Source organism: Dermacentor silvarum, chromosome 1, assembly GCF_013339745.2.
Source record: "Dermacentor silvarum isolate Dsil-2018 chromosome 1, BIME_Dsil_1.4, whole genome shotgun sequence".
In the NCBI taxonomy this organism is placed as follows: Eukaryota; Metazoa; Arthropoda; class Arachnida; order Ixodida; family Ixodidae; genus Dermacentor; species Dermacentor silvarum.
The window spans coordinates 94,641,269-94,664,526 of NC_051154.1; the positions used below are offsets into that span (position 1 = coordinate 94,641,269).

Genomic DNA, 23,258 nt, shown 5'->3' on the forward strand with positions numbered 1-23,258 from the left:
TATGCAAGTGGTCGATTGTGCGTGATAAGGAATCGGTTGGTCGCATTAACCTGTGTGTGTGTTTATTTGACCAGAAATTTAGTTCGCTCCGCCGTAATGCTTCAGGCTCTTTCTATATTCTCAAATTGCGCAATCTGTTCACATCTGTGCGCCCACTAACCTCATGATTCCAAAAAGTCACGTTAGAAACATGAACTTTCCGTTTTCTTGAACCAGTAAGCTGTTGCCGGTTAGAGCTACGGGAAGTCCGCGTGGCAGGTCGAAAAAGTAAGGCGACTGTTGCAATGCACCTGTAGATCGTGAACGCGTTTGTCAACGCAGATTATAGGCTGACTTTATTTGAACTTGTGAATCGATAAGTCGCGCAGTGTATGCTGCTATGAGATGCAGAATATGCAAAGGCACAAACGGAACCCAGATCGAGTTTTCTCAGACGTGCAAAATTTTTACAATAATCGGTTCAGGTCAGCCTGCTAGCTAACCGTGCAGTGCTGATGACATATTCTGATTGCAAAATAAACTGCACCACGATAAGCTTAGCAACTGCCTTGCGGAATAGATAGCATTACATTTGCTAAATGTTTTGAGCATCAACAAGATCGAACGACCTACAGAACGCTGATTTACGCACAGCAAGATATGTCAAGGACGGGTGGGCTGGGCCAGGGAAGCTAAGAAACCGCCACAACAAACAGGTGGGAGGGCAGGTAGGTGAATGGCTTTGAAGTCCACGCAGAAACAAATATAGGAATGCTAGGCGCTGCCACGCCGTTCAAACATCAGGTGAATGTTGAAGAGTGCGACAGTGACTAACGTAACAGAAAATAATTTTGAGAATGGGGGGGACCGTATAAAAGGCATCAAGAACGATTCGAGAGAGCGTCTCGTCACTGCCCGATCGCTCAACACCAGACGGCCGTGGCCAGTCGCCTAGCTGAGGCTCACCTACCCTGTCGTTACACGTGCTAACTTAGACTTCTCATAACTAAATGCAACATAGTTTCATTTCTCTTCACAATAAGCTGCAAGTGTAAACCTTGCGCCCACGTTCATCTCCTGCGTGCACACATGTTGAAATCTGGCGCACGCACGTACGAGGAGGGGGAGGCGATAAGAAGGCGAGCGCGCACGCAGTCACGTGACTTCACTAGGGACATCTCCGCCTCGCAAATCTAGGGAACCGCACAAGACGAGATCTGGCAACACTGGTGTGTTCTGGTGGGGATTTAGTCGCTCCCCTAGTAGGCACAGCGGGGGCGTGGCACTGCGGGTCATGTGACTTCCGCTTAACACGGGTTGTCATGGCAATCGTGAAGCTCCTAGGTGCCTAGGGACGTAATCGCTTAGGGACTTTTGAGGCACTGAAACATAATTCAAAATTTGAGACATGCACAAATATGTTCATATATTTACGCCCGTACTCCTTTTGTAATAAGATCGCCATAACTTGTATAATGCAAAGTAATTTAAGATATAGGTCTCGTTTTCAGCTCAATCGTCATGCAAATGACATCTAGAACGGAGGAACGTGAACGAGCTGTGTTAGTATCGTAAACTTCATACTACGCCAGGTACACAGCACAATCTCGCGACAACCGGCCGCCAATCAGACCTAAACGGGACCATATGTCTGTGAAGGCGCAAATGGAGACCCGAAGCTTCTCCACCACCCCCGCTGCACGGCTGCACCACTCAAGAAGCACAGCACACAAACCACACGTTTCGCGTTGTACAGCACGAGGTCGACGCAATGAGCTGCACGGCTGCACCACTCGTTTCAAGAAGCACAGTACACAAACCACACATTTCGCGTTGTGAAGCGCGCCGTCGACGCAATCGCCGATATGTGACTTGTAGGATGCAGTACATCCCTCGAACTCCGTCAAGCAAGTGCACATGGTTACGTCCACGGGCGGACACGGCGACGCCGCAGCTCTGGTTCGCTAAACGAAGCGCTATGCCACATGAATATTTCGAATATTTCGAGTGCCTCAAAAGTCCCTAAGCGATTACGTCCCTAGGCACCTAGGAGCTTCACGATTGCCATGACAACCCGTGTTAAGCGGAAGTCACATGACCCGCAGTGCCACGCCCCCGCTGTGCCTACTAGCATTTGTAAATACGCGTCCCAAATACGCTACCGGGGGGGGGGGGGCACTTGCCCCCCCCCCCACTGTCAAAAGTGGGGGGGCAAAGCTTGCCATTTGCCCCCCCCCCCCCTACACACACACACACACACACACACACACACACACACTTTTGAAAGCGGGCACTTTGGGGCTACACACTGGAACATCCAACAAAACTACAGCTGAAGCTAAGTTTTATTTCTTAATAGAGTCACCACGTTAATAATGCTTTTCTTTACTACGTATCCCCGGTTTGGGCAGCGAGTATTGTGCCTCCTCGTGACGCGCTGTCGCGGGCGACGCGCGAGATTCGCCATACACGCTTGCATTGCGCAGAAGTCCTGGCGCTGGACAGTTCCCGCAGTTACAAATTACCGCCTAACCATACTTGAAAAAACAAAACAATCGGCTTGATATATTTAACCTACGGGCGAGGGGAGAGGTCCGGATAAAGTATTTTAATCAGCCGCGCACAACGATGGGTGTGCCTTACTGCATGAAATGGTTGAATTATCAAATGATGGAGCCATTGAATCTCCGTCCAGAAATAGTCTACGTAGCGTTGCAGTATAAATATATATCTTATCACCATCAAAAATATAATCAACCCCCTTACAGGTGTAACTGCCGAATTTCTTTGTGTAATCACGACTTATTGTCTATTTATTTATTTATGTATTCATGATACCTCAAAGGTCCCAGAACGGGACATTACATGAGGGGTGGGCACGTAGAAAAATGACGGGACAGGTTAGGTGGCGTCACTTGAAGGATGGTCTTCAATATCAGTTTTGAAACGGGAAATGTCGGTGCTGAGGGCGGTACCAGAAGGAAGGGTATTCCATTCTCGGGCTGTGTGCAGAAAAAAAGAACGCCGATACGTGGTGGAATGGGCACGTGGTAGATACACAGCATTGGGATGCGCTGGAATGATGATTTGGTTACCTGTGGGCAGCGAATGAAAGAACCTAAAAAATAAAAAAAGACGAGCACTTTTGCGGCAGGAGGTGAGCGAGAGAAGACACAACAGGGATTTTAAGGCTGAGACACTTGTATTATAGGAGTAGTCAGAAGCAATGAACCATTCAAGGGAATTAATCATATTAACCTGGTGGTTGTCATAGATAGTACTGGCATATTCTGGTTTAGAACGGATTAGGATTTTATATGCAATTTCATTTATTCATGATACCTCAAAGGTCCCAGAACGGGACAATTACATGAGGGTCTGCGAGGTGGCATGTTCGCGAAAGTGACCTCGGTCGAACGTGCAGAGCCATTTCAGTGCCAATAGAACACTTAACTGATTTTTTTCTAAAGGCCTGTGTCACTTCTGCTTTTGTCGATTTCATTTTCAGGCCGTTTCTGAATAAGGGCTACCCTACTACTTGTTTCCCGGCAGGAGCAAGAACAGCAGATGTTTTATATTTTGAAGAAATGAAGACCACCTTATTGTGACGTGTTCCGAAAATTTGAACTGTGGTGGTTGCTTGTAATCGAAAAACCGCTACTGAATACTCGCTTTCCCCCAGTTTTTATGCTTTATACACGGCATTTAGTTGTTGATCCCGGTATCCTCAGTAAACTATGCGGGACACGGTGTTAATATTTATTCGAAGTACGAAACAATATCCCGAGTGAGGAGCGATAAATGTTTTTCCTGTGAAGGTTCATTGCAAGCCTTTGTAGAAATTACATATTGAAGTGTTCCAGGGTGCCATACCGCCGCTTTCCCCGACTCCTAAAACAATTGCGTGAGATATGGACTTGAAATTCCATGAAAATAGGGAGATTTTAAACGCAGTGCGTTGCGAAAATGTCACTTTCCTGGTTTAAGCGCAAGTGTTGCAGCTCATTACTAAACCCAATTGATTTCCCATTTGTTCCCGTGCACCATGCGGTGTCGTGCCCCAACTCGGTCCAGTCTGGGGGTGCAATATGTAGTCGATGCGGCCGTCCCTCGGACATAGTTGCTCCGTGTTGCCAAACGAAGAACCGGACTGTGTCCGGAAACAGCAAGTGAAGTCACCGGAAGTTAGGAGACGCCCGGCGGCTTACGCCGGAAGCGTATTGCTTCACGATTGCCATGACAACCCGTGTTAAGCGGAAGTCACATGACCCGCAGTGCCACGCCCCCGCTGTGCCTACTAGCATTTGTAAATACGCCCCCCGGTAGATACGCCTATGCTTTGGATGGTGCGGTAAAACGGCGCTTGAGGGCATAGTTCCGCTTTTGAAAGCACCAGCAACCCCTTCGCGGTGCAGAGTGGGCGCAGTTTTCTCATATTTTGCTGAAATATATCAGGATGTAGCAGAGTTAGCCTCCCGGCGCAATTGGCGCAGCGGTAGCATCACTGCATGTGCTCAGGCCATGCGCTATGACTGCTTCAAACGCTTGCGCAGTCTGCAGCTGGTCTCTCGACCACTCAACAAGCGTATTCACACTGTATGGTAGGCTCTTACAAAGGAAATCTCTTTTATTCGTGGGTATAAACCGCGTCCAAAAACGAGGTAGTCACGCAATGTATCTGCAGAAAACAATGTCAGAACTTGCAAAAAAAAAAAAAGAGCATGACTTATTCCGTAGCAGATCGGTACCCACGCTGTTACGATCGTCGCGTATGTTTGTTTACTCCTCATTGCTGCTAAACCACAGCATAGAATAAGAGTGAGAATGTTGCAGTGAGGTCACATTCGTGAAACAAATTTGTAGAACACAAACTCGCACGCACATCGGGCTGGATGCTGCGTCCGCCTCAACGCCGCAGAAACGTCGACCATGCCGACTTAGCTCGCTTCTGTACGTCTCTCAGTACCATTTCCCTCGTAGAACACACCACGTCATACCACATAGACCACCGAGAGCACGAAAACAACGCCCAGACATACAACACTGAGCGCTCGCCCAAGCCAGCCTGCTGACTGTCCGTAGATGGCGCCACTGTCTACGAAATATGGCAGCACACATGAAAAGAGAAAAATGGTCTATACTTTATATTTAAGGCACACCTATGTCAGTGTGCATTCAAATAATGGCGCAGCAATTTTCTTTGGAAGCCACACCTACACAGTGAAAGGAAATATTAGGTTTTCATAATGAAGAGACTATGCTAGCTTGGCTCCAGAGAAGTATTAAATGCCAACGGCGTAGCACATCTGTGACACCTTAGTCCAGAGAAGTACAGGCTTTCATGGCAAATGAAGGAACTGTCTAGCCATATCAGCAAATAATTATACTAACTGCAACATGGGGGCCATAATGCTTGACAAATGATAGGAATGGCTTATTCCCAGGGCCTGTACAGAACATTAGACTCAAAATACAAGCACAATTCAAGGATTTCACGGGTGCCAAAGGCCAAATTTCAAGGAGAAGAAAACAAACCTTATTCATACACATACACTGGAAAATGGTGAAATCTTCTTGGCGGCAATTTCTTGCAGCTAAGCAGTTGCTGTGTATGACACATACTTCAAGCTTATCAGTGTTGACTTTCCCCTTGTAATGATGTCAATCAGCTTCTAGCATGATGGTTAGTCGTGTATGGCTTCAGCCAAAGATACTCGTTACATTAAAGCCAAATGGCAGAGATTTACCTTCCGCTAAGCATTTCTAGAGCATAGGGCTCAGAAATGGAGCCATGATTGCTGTGGTGTGAACCAACTAGCAAAACAAAAATTGTGGTATGGCTTGGTCACTTGATCTGGCTTTGTTTAGCTCCATGATGGCAATGGTAATTTAACCACACCTCATGTTGATAACTGTGGACGCACCACATTGCATCGCTTAGTGACACTCTGGAAAGAAAATATCTAGGCAACTTCCCCGATAGACAGTGTCCATGGTACAGCCCCAATGCCGAGTTTGTTACTTTCAATGTTCAAAAGTTGCCCCCAACCCAAGTTTTCATGGGATTCACGGAGCACATTTAGTTTCAAGGAGCTTTAAGGGCCCTGCTTATACCCCATGCAGCCAGCTGTGAATCATGTTTGCTTAAATCCACCCAGACTTCACTAGAGCTTTGTTGGCCTGACATTTTCATGCTGCTCCATAGTACTAAAAGTTTGTGATCCTACTCAATGAGAGCTTCAACAGTGTGACCGTATGACCAGGCCACTGAGAATTAGTCAAGCAAAAACATTATGCACCCACCACTGCCATGTCACATCATGCAGTTACCAAAGAGTATAATTTGTTTCAGGAAGTTCCTATTTTCTGTTCATTATCATAACTGCAGCTGCATGCCTGCAATTTAAGCGATCAGATTTTTGCCTGTAAGATTTCATGGCAGAATGTATTCGCATAGTTCTGACATCTCCATGTCACCACATGTAAAAAGCAGCATTTGGAAGCAGTGAGAGCGGCTAGCAGATTGTGCTTAATTATGTGAACAGCAGCCCTGGTGTACTGAAAAAGAAACAAGCCACTGCAAAGCAAATCTTTATTAAATTGGGTTAGGCCCCACAGTATACAAACTATAAAAAAGTCCAGAAAATAAGTGTGCCAAAGGCACACAGTTTCTAAATTCTTTTGCTTCATTTTTTTTTCACTCTCTCTCTCTCTCCCCACGCTGTTACCATTGTTATAAAAACACAGGCTCAGCGGTATGTCATTCATATATACAGATTAAAAAGACGAAGGGATGTTTCAATGATATGAAGAAAACAACAGGGCTGGTCAAGAATGGCAGGACGGGATACAGAGTGTGCGAGAGGATTTTTGATTTCTGATACGCACTCCTCATTTGCATGCACTTGTGCACAGAAGGAAGAATGGGGGAATAAGCTGCATAGTGCACCACAACCACACACAAAGATTTGCAAACTAGGCAAAAAAGAAAAGGGAGATGAAGGACAGAGGATATGCAAAAAGGTGCCTCATCAAAATGAAATGCACTGTGTGTACGCATCATTTCAGCAAGAGCATGCTGAAGGTGCACACAAAAATATATTGGAAATGCTCCATTTGGCAATGCACCAATTTCCAAAATCTTTTCTTTTTATCAGAAATACTGTGCCAAGCAAAACTCAGCAAATGCACCTGCAAAATGTCCCAAAAAAGACAAGGCTACATTGGGTATAAAAGTGCATAGCTCAATACTAATTCACCGGTATCTAAAAATAATTTGTGCACCAGCACTGGAGGCCATCGCATTATTCCTATTAGAATCTCGAAACTGTGCTCACAAAACAAGAGCTGCTTTCTACACATGCACAAAATGCAAGCTTGCACGTCTATTGAAGTTCTGGAGGGGAGGGGGAGAGAATAGCTGTGTAGGCAGAAATGGGCATTCTTTAAAAACTACTGCCATAGTAGAAAGTTAGAAACAATGGTGCTACTTTCTGCATATCCTCATTAGAGCCCATCAATGCTAGTGCATTTTTCTTGCACTATCCAAACAGCTTACACTTGCTACTTCAAAAGTGTCAGCACATGTGCTTCTTACGCAAAGGACGTGACAATAATAAGACTTATTAAAAAAAAGAAACAGCCACTGAGATTCACAGTTCCAAGTGACAACAATGGGATTGTGTTCGTTTCTTTCTAGATGCACACTGGGCCAGAAAAAGACTCTGCACAAATTTAACATCAGACATATAGAGAGGCAATAAGTTAGAAAAGTAAACAGCCAGCAATTACACCCCACTGAACAAAGAAATAATATAACCTAAAGGCATATCACAATAAATGGGTCAACCGCGCACTTCATTAAACATCTTCGGAATGAACACGCAGCACTTACATAGATAAACAATGAAAAAGACTGGGGAGGGAGAGGAATAATAACACATACGTGGCACCACATTTCACACAATTCCCTAGCACCGTACTGTAGCATGTCACTGTGGCATCTGCTCTAATATGAATGTGATCTGCTCTAATATGAATGTGATGACTGCTCAATCTATTAAATGTTTCTGTGTTCAGCCAGTGCCTTAGAACCAATGCCTTTACATAAAATCCAATAACATTTGTTATTTGCTTTCATGATTTGTTATCATGAAAGCAAAGGGTCATGACATTGAAGGTAGCAGCTCCACTTATTAAAAAAGAAATCTAAACAAACAAAAAATCAACAAAAACAATTTTAGCAAAAGATGCCTAAAAACAAAAGAATAATTGGCTCTTCAGACCAATTCACAATTTGCAGGCCTTGCATTTCACAGTAACAAGTCTCTTTGCAAATCGGGGCTTTCAAGACTATATATGATGCACACTTGAAAGGCTTACAAGCAGTAAGAGTAATAAAAATATTCAGAAACAGCAAAAATTCCACCGGGTCATTGCTATTTTGTCACTGGTCTCATTTCATGCACACACATTAAAAAAAGAAAAAAAAAAAAAAGTTGCACTCTTCTGCAGTTGTGTTCCACCTACCTATGCTCGATTGCAACGGGACCAAACAAGTTCGACTACCACAATTGTAATGCTGTTACTTAGGCCAGTATGGTTTCTTCACAGCTCCACGTTGTGGCAAATAAGGCATTGTCTTGCACCTGCACCAAGCCTTCTCCAGTAACTTTGCACAGAGCCAAAAGTCAAACTGCAGAGCAGACATGGCTGCCTGTATTCTTACGCAAGTCAAATTAGTAAACACATCTAATAATACAGAAAGCTCTTAATCCAATAAGAGCACAGCCTCATCAGGCCTTCCAATACTTCATCTTAAGATTATGAAGTGTGTAGTAGTAAGCATTAATTACTACTACCACTACTAATAACAGCAGAATTAATTATATAAGGTGTCAGTATAATTGCCCTAAATATTTTTAATAAGGGCTAGTAGTGCAGTGACTTTATTTTATCATTTGAATGCCCAGATTTGTGTCCTATCAGTGGAACCTCCTTAATACATACCTAGCGAGAACATGGAGCAATTATGCAGAAAATGGTAGTATGCACTAAACAGCAAGTGTAAATTTGTCTCTCTTTACATGTGCTGCCACCAACAAAAAAAGAAATGCGACACCACAGTATATGCGAAAATACCAACTATAAGGTTTCTGTCTATCTATCTATCTTTACTTTCTTTTTCCTAAGTGGTCAAAAGCAATTCTGGCTCTTTTGCACAATGGCATGATAGAAGAAAGGTGATATGAAGCAGCATTGAAACTACAGTAGGAAGCAAAGCGGCAGAGTGGACGGTGTATTGGCTCGTCGAGCTTTCCTCGATGTGCGCGTGCGCGTTTGTACAACATTCTACCGAGTGTGAACTGATGCCGCTTCTTCCAAGCATGGTACCCGCTGCCTCATGGTGCCAATTATCCTGTGCAATTTGTGTGCAGCGCACTGCCTACCAAGCGCAAGCCGTCCTGCCGGGACGAGTTTTGCACACATGTGTTTGCCAGAACACTACAGCTGCGTTTCATGTGAGCATCTGTGCAGTGAATTGTATTCCTGCCCGCGTCGTTCCTGGCTGAGCACACAGTGCAAGAGCTTGGCATGTGGTTTGTCGTGCCAACAAGGCAGAGAACAGCGGCGCGTCTGTGTTATTGTCTATTAAAAACATGCAGTACACTTCCAATGGCACTATGCACTATGCCACATGCGCTGCCAAGCAGATAAGTGAAGATTCTTATCGCGATAGATCATAAAGGCACGCTCGTCGGTGGTTATGCTCTTTGCTCAGGCTGCCACCATGCCTCCATGCATTTCCAATGCTTATCTGTATATGCATCACTTTTTTGAAGCCGGAACCATTGGAAGACTGGTCTCTGCACTTTTCAAAAAGAGGAAGATACTCTGTGGCATAACATGGCGTCAGCCATACTGGGAATCTAAGCAGTGAAATTAGCCTCTACATGACAAAAAGTGATCTTGGTATGCACTAACTGGTAGGCATACGACAAGCTACTATGGCTTAAGTGGTCAGCCTATACATTAGGCTCTATGGAGGAGAGTGGGTACAGAAGGTCGCAAGCCTCAACAGTATGTTTTAAGCGGGTACGTGTTAATGAGGTTTTACTTAGATAAGAGGCAATTTGTATAGTTAAGCAATTACAAGGGAACAGCGCATTTCATTTTGCACAACAACAGCAGTGACCTCACGCCTCTGTGCAAAACTGTCAAGGCAAGGTGGCAAAGGTGCAACGCATAACTTCGTGAGCACCACACTTGACATTTGGTTGGCAGGTGCCGGTGAATCAAGGCCCCAGATCAGCAAACAGGTGAAATAGTTACCTTTTAGTTCTCAGCTTGCAGTTAACACATTCTGTTGTTTGTAAAAAACAATTTTTGCAAACTGCCTTAATAACACAAATTTACACTGCGACTTCTATAAAAGCTGCATCCTAAGAAACAGCAAAACACAGGAGACAGCTCAACCAATAGGCAGTATTGCTCCTGGCTGCTTTTTCTTTTTTTTTTAAAATCAATCCCACTTTAGGACATACACACAGAACAGCTGACAGACACTGTAAGCAAAATGTTTGATCAAGCTACTCCACAACCAAGGTCATCAAGGCAGTATAGTACCAGTGAGACTGACATGTAACACATATTCGCAATTGAAAAGATCACAAGCCGAGCTGCCCTTGTAGAAAACATGGTGATGGAAACACAAGATGGCGTTCAAGCAAACATGCACAAACAATAATTACGCCCCAAGACGGCATTTAGTCTGGCAGCACATGAGGCAATCCACAGTCAGCAACTCACTCAAGAGGACTTCTTGGAAGCTATATCACCACTGGCACAGTTCACCGGTAAGGTTTTGTTTTAACAAAGCACTAAAGTACAAGCACACACACACACAAAATAGTCTTCCTTGTAAACACGTAACATTTCAAATTACAAGAGTGACTGCACTGCAAGCTAAAGTCTGACAAATGTGACTCATAGCAGAATCATTTACAAAGTTTTGGCTGCGAGGCACTGTGAATAATGCATACTTTCCTCTCTTTTCTTTTTTCACAGTTTAAATGTTGTGCCCTTCTCCTTAAGCACAGAAATAAAGGGGGTTACCTACCACATAAATATATCAATGCAGTGGCTGTGTTCTAATAATATTGGGAGTTCTGCGTATGTCATCTCGCACAAGGCTAAAACCATATTTCCTGTATAAAAGCTGCACAATTCCATTTTAAATGAAACTACACATCATGGGAATGTAAAATTGGTAACACTCTTGCTCTAGAGGCACCAAAGGTGGAACAATGTATAAGGTCTTACTATGACTTCTCTATGCTCTGCATCATGATAGCTCAGCTCTTTTGTGGCCAGTGCGATTATACTGCATTTGAACTTAACTATTACATGCATTCCTGCAAATTCTGTTCAGTGTGTGCCTTCCTGGTACTCAAAGTTGCCAAAGCAATGTCTAAAATAATGTAAAAAGCTATGATCAAACAGCAATGGTCTTCACAGAGATGCTTCTTTGGAGGGCAACATTATGAGACTACACTCTGGAGAAGCACTTGCGTGAAAAACCACACCATCCATCATCAAGAATGTCTCACAACAGCCAAGAAAGAACAAGTTCAAGTGCCAAATTTGACTATTCAAAACCTGCACAAAATATTCTTGTTGAAGACAATCTTCGAATGATACTTTCTTCCTCAGCAGAAAATGGAGTGAGTGTCTGGAACTGCTGTAAATGTGCTGTTTTCTCTAGACTCGGCAAGAAAAAAGACAGAGGCACATTTTCTTCAAGATAAAGCTACAAACACTCTGAACCCGCATAGACAAGGACGTTGCTTCTTGTGGCATTGAGAAGTACCATTAGAAATTGCAAAACAACTGGTTCACAGTCACTTTGGTCCCTGACAACAACACAAGGACAGCACATTATGCAGTAATGAGTGTTTAGATGATTCCTGTGAACTGGGACCATAAGAAAGGAATAAGAAAACGGGAGTGAGAGACAATAGCTCTTAAAAACATGGATGATCGATGATGCCAAATAATGAAATTGTCTTTTAGTGTCTGCATAGATTGAGTGTTGTTCTCGAAAAGAAAAACAATTTACATTCCTCCTCACCTTTGCTGTACAGCTAAACACGAGGCTTATAAAAATGCAGTCAAAACTAAAAAAAAAAAAAAAAAAAAAAAAAAAAAACCTGAACTTTTAAACACTAAGAGTCAAGCAGCAGCACTTGACTAACTTCTGACTCCTCTCTACGGACATTTCTATGTACAATAAATACAGCAGGAGTTTTGGCTTGCGGCTGTGCGAGACCGCTTTTACAGGCACAGAGGACACTGAAGGAGCAAAGTTTCAGGCCGAAAGAGTCAGAAAATGCAGCACATACACGACCAATGGACACTGAGGCACAAACATGACAGTAAAGGCAAGAGTACTATTAAACAACAGAAGCAGTTTTAAAGCGATGACGCAACTGAAAGTTCGACAAGCTGTAAATCTTGCCCTAAAAGACCGTTTCGAGCATGGGGAAAGTGGACGAAAGAGCTGACCGAAACAGCTGTGCCTAGAACTCCCACTTTTTGCTACCTTCGAAATCATGGGTATAAATTCACATAAAAGCCTCCTTGCTTCTTGTGCAATGCAAACAAGAAAGAAGGAAAGTGGTAAAAAGAATGAGTAAAGCAGCAGAAGCGAATCCTGCAGATACATTTGAATTCAATTCAAATGTGCAGGAGCATTCCTTGCCTACTGCAAATATTGCTTAGCCAATGGGTCGTGTAAGCGATGCTCAAACTTGTGCACATGCCTTCATACAAGAGTGGCAAGCCTCAAGAGTCAAGCGAAATGTAGTCACGGCAGCATGCAAAGTTCAGAACAGAGCAGGAAGAGCCATGAGCAATTATTGAAGAAATATAGACAAGAGAGGATGAAGTTTTGCTGGAAATGAGTAATCATAGTGCAACCTTAAAAGAGAAGCAAGGATAAGAATTAAGGGTTTGTTTTGGCACAAGCTGATGATGTACGGCATCCTATACATGAGCATTTTCTATAACGAAAAAAAAAAAAAAAAATGCAAGCATGTAGAAACACCCACAAGCAGAAAGCTCTTGCATAAGTGCCTTTCTCACTTTTATGTGCATACAATGCAACACTGTCTGAGTCGACTATTCTTTATATGGCAAGCAATGGCAAAAATATGAAAGCCTGGTTCACCATGCACTTTGCGTCATGAGAACTAAATCAGTGAAGAAGCAATAATGCTGCAGCACTCTTTTGACAATGGCAAAAGACAGCACATTCAAAAACAGTTTGATATAACTTAATAAAATTGTAAGCAGAAATAAAACAAATAAGAAGTTTCTTTTGTTGAGTGCCAGTAAACTAGAGTTATACTAGGATGTGTCAAAGAGGGTTCAGCTATTTCCAATGAGATGTGCACTCCCAAAGATTAAAGGGGGAAAAAAAAGTACCATGAATACATATATAGTTTTTTCCTACCATATGAACATATCAATGCACTAAGTAAATGCCTCCGTAAGAATAGAATCCATTCAACCTAATACAACTTTTAATCTCCATGCAGAAGGAGAGGTCCCAGTGTAAAGCTGAGTTATTGGTGGACTGCCTTGCATATACATATTTAATCTGTCTTTATAAGACATCATGGCTAGCACTTGTTCATGCCTGCTCAAAATACAAATCTGTTGTATTAACACAGCCAGTTAACTAAGAAATGCTAGAGAACCTTCCAGTAAACTGGGACCTTTAAATGAAATGACAATAGGGAACGACGTCCTCATCCTCTTGCCTTTTGAATAACTAAAAAAAGAATATCTGTACGAGTGTTAAAGTAGTCCTGAGAAAACAACAACTGTTGCATTATAACGATAACAGAATGGATGCTGACTATCACTGGCACAATCGATTTGATTTAAAAAAGAAACGGAAGGGGGGGGGGGGGGAGAAAGAAAGGAAGGAAAGCTGCCATTGCCATTTAGCGATAAATCTTGGACACTGCATTAAAGTAAACAAGGCACAACAATACAATTTGTAAATTGAAGCGAGTCCACTGTGGCCACCGGCTACGCACCTTTGAAGTTTACCTTCACTTCAAATGATAAAACCCAAGATCCATCAATCGTGAGCCAAAGCATGAAATAAATGGTTGCTCTTTTCAATTAAAAAATAAAAGCTGCAACAGTCTGCTGAAAAAGTAATTAAGTAAGAATAAGCTACGAAAAAAATATATATATGGGCTCTCTAGCACAGTAATGATGCAACGTGTAGTAGTCTCTGCCTAGAATCTCTTCCTTTTGAAGTGACAGAGAATAAGCAAAAACACAATAGTGATGGCAGGACAAAGGAGAACAGTGATGATTAAACCGAGTGGATAAGCCTTCGCAGAGGAAGATTAAAAACGCCTCACTCTCTCTTCCCCAGGTTTCACTTTCATTTGCAGCTAATGGCTAGCAAAGAAGGGCACAGCAGTGGGGAAAGACTAAGAAAGACGACCAGCACTAAGAATAGCAGGACAGTGTCTGTGAAAACGGGCAAGAAAAAGTAAAATGCAACAAGGGGGGGGACACGGCACACCACTTTTGCAGCAGTACAATCAAATGATGAAAGAAATCTAGAAGGCAGATGTCACCTCATCTGCCATGGAAATGTCCTATTTTCACAGAACAAGAGCACAACACATCACATGGGGGGAGTAAAAAAACACTGTCCGCCTGTCCCATGCTCTAACTTTCCGTGGTCTCTGCACATCCACCAACGGGCACTATGTACAGGTGCACAAAGAAGAGCACCCAGTGGGCTGTGGCACTCAGTGGTCGCCCCGCAAGAGTTCAAAGAGAAGGTTGAAGCTAGGGGCCTGCGGGTCAGCCATAGGTGCAGACGAAGATGACGCACCCCCAGAGGACGCAATGCGCCGCGATGCTGCCAGAGACTCTTTGCTCACCTGGCAGGCGCGCTCGAGCTCGGGCACACAGAGTAGCAGCTCACCAAACTTGGATGGCTGTGATGGGTAGTGAGATATGGTGTATGCCTGCAGGGCCTCCAGCACTTGTTTCTTGCAGGCGCGAACCTTTTCAGGCTCTTTCAAGCCACTGGCATCTGCAAGGATACAATCACTGCTACAGCAGGCAACCTTGCAAAGCCAAGGCTCATTGGCAAAAAGACTTTAAAGAGGTACTGACTGAAAATATTTCTAATTTGTTCTTGCTTTATTAGTTAGCTTTCAATCAAGGTATCAGGCTTAAATTTCTCAAGTGTGCAATAAATCGTTAATTGCATCACCTTTTAGTACAACCAGTTCAAAACCTGCACTAAGTGCAGTGATACTTGGGGCTCGAAGCAGGCCTCCTAGTTCACAGAAATTGGTGGTGGGGTCACTGGTAGCATGAACTGCTGACATGTGTATGTCCATCTGGTGCAGTGGTTGCAAGCTACACCATAACCATGGCAAACATAGTTGGGTGCTGGGAGCCCAGCCATTGGCCACTGTTTCCTTCTTTAAAGATTTCTTGGCACTGACAGGGGATTAAAAAAAAAAAAATCCAACCAAGAAGCAGTCATGTTCAGCGCACTGATACCGTGCGCACAACAGCGAATTTTTGCATGCAGCAAAGTTTCCCGTGCCGCTACTAGATGGTGAGAGCTGCGCTTTGACCTCAAATATCCGGCTCCTTCATGTTCCTCCGTGGCAGTGCGCAAGTCACCGGCACTGTATTTTCTTTGTGCAGTTATATGGACATAAAAACAGATTGGAATAGTTTTGAGTTACATCGACCCTGGGGACAGAGACGCCCGCCCGCTGAACCTGCTGCAGCACGCGCCTCTCTATTATCTAGTTCGCTCGCAGTGTCCTCAGCTTACTTTTCATTGTTTTACGCATCAGATAGGGAGTGCCGCGCTGCTCAGCCCACTCAAACGTATTCTAGTACACTCTAAATACAGCCGCCCTGGCCGTTCCGACAGCAGCGACAACAGCCGGGAGTGGCCGTGCGCGCGCCGGCCACTCCAGTGTTATAAACGCGAAAATTACGAGAGACTGTGTGGGAGGTACTGTCGCGTGTTGTGCGGAATGTGAACAGCTGCACTCTTTTTCGGAGAACGAATCTGCTCACTGTTCGTGGCCACTGCTGGAGCACACATGCCAAAGCTGTCTGGCGCAGCGTGGTGCAATTTCAGTCAATTTTCTGTGATTGGTGCAGGAGTTGCACCCCTGCGTGCAGGGATACAATGATACACCAGAAAAAAAGATAATAATAATAAAACTGTTTATATGATGCTTATTGTGGATTAACACGTCCAAAACAGATGGACGATGCTGTTTAGTATGCATATATAGTTTGTATGTTCACTTTGCGAGCTTGATAAGCAATCACGTCTTGCAGCGGAAGTAATAGAACTTTGACATGAGACGCTTAATTCACCGGAAAAAATATGCGTGAAAGCCGTCACAAACAGACTAAAGCCCCTCCATACGCGGTTTCACTAACCAGGTTAAGTATCGCCAACTTACCCTCCTCCTCCATGCTCCTCCCTCACTCACCCCCTCAGTTTCTGGCGTCAAGCGGAACTTACGTAGTCCCAGCTTCCGTTTTTAACGGAAGCGACGTCACTGCCGCGTAGAGGTGCGAGCGTGCAACAAGCGAAAATTCAGGAACCGGAAATCCCCAGAAGTAGAAAAACCGGAAATGGAAACCCCGGAAGCAGAAACGGAACTGGTTTGAGCGAGAAATCAGGGAACAGCGGCGCACATGAAAGGTTGGCGCTACTTAGCAAAAGCGGTGGTGGAGCGTGGATTGAGGGGCTTTAGATCAGACTGAAAAAAAAAAAAAAAAAATGAATGCATACCTTTTACTGCTCCAAGGGCTCACATTGCCACAGGCACGTCCGAAATAAGCTCTAAATGCCTGCCAGTACACTTATGTCATGCGTATCAGTGCTCGTACTGATATGCCTTATTAGGCATATACTGACTGATACGTACTTATTAGGCTATCGGTGCTCGCACTGTGACAGGAGATGGCGAGTGCACGCGGGCAGAATTAGGAAAAACATACAGTGTCCCGTGACAATCACCCCTTCCCACTCTTGGTATGCTTCATCACGCAACAATGCTGTATTGAGGCAAAGCTGACTTTCGGGAACCGGCATTATGCAACGCGCCGTGCTTTACGAGCTTCGAAGCTGTTGGCGAGGGTTACAAAGGCGGAGTCGGCGCCATTGCTAACAGCGGCGCAATTTTTCAATGAAAAACACAGTACCGAACAGCAAGAAGCTTCGTAGCGAACGTCCAAGTAGCTAGGCCTAGTGTTGCCACGGTGGTGGCTACGGCTGCCAGCAGATCTGCGCGTGGGAGCGCTAGTTTGAGGTGGCGATAATCAAAATGGCGGCGATGGTGGCTTCAATTAATGTCGTTTCGGACCTGCAGTCATGGCTAAATGTCCGGAAATTCGGATGGCAAAGGTTCTTGGGTCCAAAATTTCAGACGTTCTTATACGTTGACCCTATGCGGTACGTCACGGTGCTGCAAAGGGTTTCTAATTATCGGGCATGTCCGAAAAATTGGTCGTTGACTCTAGTCGCACGTATAGCGCGACGTTGAAACGGCGAATACTATGCCATCATGACACAGCATTTGACTGTAGTTACACATTTTAAACTGCTCCGTCCATAAAAGCATACCGTGCTACAACTGCGGCTTTTTCGTACATTGCGAGTAGCTTGTACGCAACAAACCAGAAAATTGGGACAACATCCACAGGCCATGTCTTCTTGCGAAGGACACCTTGTAGTATTTACAACTAGCAGTGCATGTAAATAACCGAAAGGCATGCAAAAGTATGTACTATCAGCAGGTGTAAAGACGCCTGTTCTTTACCATTGGCGCTGACAGCGGTTGACTACATGCGAAGCATTTTTGAGACATTTTATGTGCGGTCCGAGCTCAAAGATCCAAAAATTCTACAGTTTTCTGGAGAAAAACTGTAAAACAACACTTCCTCAGCAAGAGAAGATTGCCATGATATACAGTATGGTCCACTACCTAACTGAAAAACCCGATTGGTTTTCAGGACAACACAACTGGACTATTTCTTTAGTTCCAAAAGAAAAAGAAGCACTTGATCCAATTCAACAAACATTCCATTGATAAAAAAATATTTGCCAGACCATCATATATGAGCTGAGCTGTAATCAGTGCTGGCATACTAATTTAGTGTTCAATTTAATATGAGTAGACCATACTGTACATCTCGATTCCTAGGTACCTAAGCTACTGATAGCTTGCAAAATTGACCTTTTTCAAAATAGTGCGCACCCTCTACCGAGCAGCGGCCGAAACATATTTGGATGGAAAACAGTGCCTGAGCTGCCGTGCTGCCTTGCGGAAGCCATAGTTCGCTGGCGCCTTTTTTTTTTCTGATCGATTTAAAGTGGTGCTTCTTGTTGCACGCCTTTGCCGATGATCGAGAAAGATACAATCCCGTTCTCCTTTTCGGAGATTGAATGGACAGGCGATTTTTCGCAGTGCAAAGTGACAATCGACGACGTTTGGCGATACCTGCATTCCAGCATGCACAACGTTCGCCAGCCGCATCGGGGCTGGGCCTTGAAGGAAGAAGGTTACATTCGCAATGCGATGATGAACTTGAAAACAGGCGATTCGCACTTTGGGCTGGTTCGAGCGGCATGCTCACCATCTATGAAGAGCGGCGTTTACGTCAAAGCTTCACACGACGCGAATGAGTTCCAAAATAATAATAAAAAATGCTTGTGTCATACCGGTGTCACACGGGCACTTTTAATCGCGATCAACACCGATCCGGATTAGGTTTGATCAGTATTAGCTACTGCTACACGGTCAGATTTAATCGCGGTCAGGCTTTATTCGGGATCAAGACGAACGTGATCTGCGCATTGTGATCTGTCTGAGATCGCGATTTGGCTGACGTTAGCGTCAAACTCAATCCGTATCAGTTTAAACCGCGTAACGGCGACCACTGTTGATCGCGATTGAAAGAGCCCGTCTGATATCGGTATTTCTGGCCGTGTCACTCAGTTTGAGTAAGCGTCGTGCCCCACGCAGAAATCATCTGCTGTTGCTGTGCGCACCCATGAAAAGCATCACGGAAAACTGCGCGCGAACCCGCGAGTTCTGTGTACATGTGCAACAACAACAAACTAGGTGAACAGCGCACTTAAACTCGATACTCGATATGCTGCCGTTTCAACCAGCGGCCGTGTCGTCACACAACAGCGTCACCAGGAGTACGCATGTACATAGTACGTGAAGACCGTCGGAACGTAATCAGGGAGCTTCACGAAGTTAGACGGCCGGCCTAGGATGGAAGAAGGACGTTGTCATCTATGACAAATGGTGTTAACGAGAATAAAATGAAAAAAAAAAAAAGAAACTTGCGATGAAATGCGCGCTGCAAATGCGACAGTGTTCTTTCGGTTCCCATGCCGAACTGTCGGGATTCAGGCGTCTGATAGCCGCAATCCATGCTGCTCTCCTGGCCACCTTATTCTTGCTCGGAAATCTAAAAAAACTAACCTTATTTTTGCCATAAAAGTAATTCGTGCAGCCGTAAGCAACACAATGAGTTGGCATTGCTGAAAACGCAGCCACATCAGTCGCCTCTTAGTATTCAAGCCTGCCCGGCCGGCGGGAAGTGGTTTGTTTTCCATCCAAGTAGAGGGCCTAGCGAGCCTAGCGAGCCGTTTTATTGCGCATGCGCACAACTATTTTGCAAAAGGTCAATTCCTATGCGAGTAGACGTACGGGAGTGCTGCATGTGCAGCACTGTGTTCTCTTACACAAAATTTGTAAGCAATCAACTTTTTGTGAAATTTTCGGATATTCGATATTCAACTTTTTTTTCTTGCTTTGAATTTATATTTGATTCGAAACCTACTAAAGTTGAACCCACTTATAACGATACCGCTTTTAACAATATATCGGTTATAATAATGAGAAGCTGCTGCACCGTGAACTTTTGTAAGTTTTCTATGGTGAAATAACCGCGCTTACTACAATGCCCCATGCCGCATTATCAGTTATAACGATGAAGTCTGGCTACTGGGTGTCCGTGCTGAAAGAGAATAGAATGCAAAATCCTTGAAAAGAAAAAAATAAATTCTCGTTTTTCAGCCTTCTCCACATCGCCAGCCTCGCGCACCTCTCTCCCGTCGCCCTTCCACCGCACCGAACATGAATTGGCTGCGCCCTTAGCTTTACGCTGCACCACCCTCCGAAACACAAATGGACTCCGCCAACTGCGCTGATAGCGTTGGCCACGATGGCGGCTGTTGCTTTCGGGCCGCTCAAACTGCACAGTTCTGCCGACGAATTACTACGGGTGTTTAACGGCGCACATTTGATTGCGATAAAAATGCGCCGTGTGACACCGCTCGTTTGACTCGCCACTGAAACGGAAGATGGCTGATACTCCCGCTGGTACTCGGCAAAGCACGACGTTGTCAGTGAATAGAAAGTGCATTGCTATAGATTTGGAAATGAAGTGCTTCTAACCGATGAGGCAATCATCACGAACGTGCTTGCATCTAATAGTGACGGCAGCAGCGATGACGCGGTAGGGTGGGCTGCTTTAACGTTGTCTTCACAGGAGGCCCTGCAGATGATTCAGTCCCTCAGGGGCTTCGTTTTCGCAAGGGACCTTCATGAGAGAAGGATGTCTTCGCGTTAGCAAGCAAAGCTGACGGACATGGGGTTTTCTCGTGCAAGCCCGATGCTTGTGGCGATCTCGCCCCAGCGTTTCCTCCGAATTTCTCAAGCTGAGAGGCTGCCGCGGCCAGCTTTTCGCTCTTTTTGAAAAGCCCCTTTTGGGGCCACGAAAGCGATGCCTCGGTGGAGACTGTATGTCACTTGCCGCCTGTGACTCCGTTTTGCAGTTGTTATAGCAGTGCCATTCTTGAATGCCGACAGCCGCGGCATGTTACACACTATTGGAGCACGCAGGAAGCAGAGTTACAGTTAAACGAGTAAACACAATTAGCAGCCAGATGGAAGAAGCTGGTGGGGAGGGGCACTGGCCTGCCTTCCATTATAGTTTTCTCACAACAGCTTTACCATCCCCCTATTTTGATTTTTTACATGCATTAGAACAATTATCGGTTATAACAATGAAAAATTTGTGGCACTTGAATATTGTTATACAGTCGAATGTCGTTAATTCGAACACGCTTAATTCGAACTGACGCTCAGGTCCCATCAAAGTTATGTGTATTTCAATGGGTGAAAACGCTCGGTAATTCGAACGCGAAAACATTTGCGACGGTTAATTCGAACATACCGCGGACCGACAATGCTCTCAGCAGCGCGCCGAATGAAGGTACGTCCACACTAGCGACAAAAACGCACGCGACACGCCGCACGTGGCAAGCGCCCGCGCGGCAGACTCGCGCGGGCAAGTCCACACTCGCGTTTTGCGGCACACGGCAACGGCGCGTGGAGTGCCGCGTTGTCTCGTTCCATTCGATACTTCTCGTGACAACGCGCTCTCCGTTCTGCCGATTTCGTGTTCCATTGGAAGTGTGTTTCTTCGCGCCCCTGCCGGCCACGCTCAGCCAAGTCGGATACGGACGAGGAGGTACTCGTGACTGTGAACACTATAATACTTATTTGTTCTTTACTTGTGCGACGTCTACGTGCCAGAAAGCGGACGAGAAAGTTTTGGGTGCGCCCTATATGGCGGTACAGGGACACTGAGAGCCAGGCGCACACTCTGCTTTCCCGCATGTGCCAGCGGTTGGCACGCAGCTCCTTGTCCCTAAAATTGACGTTCGATTTGTCATAGAGGCACGCATATCCGCGAATGGTTTCCAAAAACGCCTCTATTGTGAGGCGAATTCTTCGTCGACGTCTCGGTGGCGGTGTGGGAAGGCTTAACAAAAACAGCCCCCTCGACTGGAAATGGCCTCTGAGATTTTACGGCGTGCGTGTCACTGTTCGATCTCTGAGCCCATACATTATGATTCTTTGCTTATACGACAGGTCGCGCCACAACAGCGCGGCTCGTTTTTGGTGCTCGTTTTGCAGCTGCCGCGAAAAAATGGGTCTCGCACCCAATCGCGCGTTTGCCGCGCGTTGCTGCCGCTTTTCGTGAGTCTTGCCGCGCGCGACAGCACCGTTGCCGCGCGCGTTTTTGTCGCTAGTGTGGACGTACCTTAACGCGGCCAACGTTCTATAAACTTTGAACGCGGCGGCGCCTCCGACTGGCATTGCTCCGACACCGCCATAGAGCAAAAGCTTAGGAGAAGCCCCTTCATGCTGCAGCGGAGGCCCAGTCTGGCCAACGAACTGCCCACGTCGGCAAACGCTCGCTTCCCGATAACAGCAGAAAACAAAACTTAGGGAGCGGCCTAAGGGTACGGCCATGCTAGCGGTAAAAATGCGCGACAACGCGTCATGCAGCGCGCGGCAAAAGCGGCAGGAATCGGGGGTTTTGTGGCGTGCCACGCGAAATGGGTTCGAGACCCGTTTCTGCGGCAAATACCACGTGCCGCGAGATGAAGAACCAATCGAAAGCGACGAGGGTGACGTCACGGAGCTATCACAACCGGACCGCCGCCGGTACGCGCCGGGTTTTCAATCGACGATCGTCGTCTCTCGCATGAAAGAACGAACGCTCGCGGTGTTGCTCGCGCGTTCGGAGAGCGCGGGACATCAGAGTGGTTTAGTTGAGCGTCTTTACGGTCCGCTCCGCTCAGAGTTGCCCCGCTAAGCCACAGCGGAGACAGGGGCGGATCCAGGTTTTTTCTGAGCGGGGGGGGGGGGGTCAGCTTCTGTCAATGATGATGATGATGATAGTAGGCTTTCTTATTTACCGAAATTTACCGTTTTTGCTCACGATAAACCCGCGTTTTATACGGCTAGAGCAACACCTGTAGCCCTCCGTGGTGGCTCAGTCAGCTCAGGCGTTGAGCAAGCGATCGCGGGATCAAATCCCGGCCGCGGTGGCCGTATTTCGATGGAGGCGAAATGCAAAAACGTCCGTGTTCTTTCGTTGTAGTGCAGGTTAAAGAACCCCAGGTGGTCAAAATTAATCCGGAGCCTTCCACTACGGCGTGCCTCATAATCAGAATTGGTTTTGGCACGTAAAACCCCAGAAAGAGGAAGACCTGTAGCGAAGCCAGGTATCGGTTTCTCCGAGCTTATAGGAAAAGGACGTTACCCAATACAACCATGTGCTTGGCGGCTGCGCCTGATAATACAAGGTGTTCAAAACTA

At 45.5% G+C, this 23,258-nt stretch overlaps 1 protein-coding gene across 1 annotated transcript in view; it reads right to left on the bottom strand.

Moving 5' to 3' along the window:
* Nucleotides 1-6,557: 6,557 nt before the first annotated feature.
* Nucleotides 6,558-23,258, bottom strand: part of LOC119432764 (nuclear hormone receptor FTZ-F1 beta-like) — a 143,485-nt gene continuing 126,784 nt past the window's right edge. Inside the window, exon 12 of the mRNA XM_037699924.2 lies at nucleotides 6,558-15,109. Within this exon, the coding sequence (XP_037555852.1) occupies nucleotides 14,820-15,109 (290 nt within the window). The 3' untranslated portion in view covers nucleotides 6,558-14,819. The remainder of the gene's footprint in view (nucleotides 15,110-23,258) is intronic.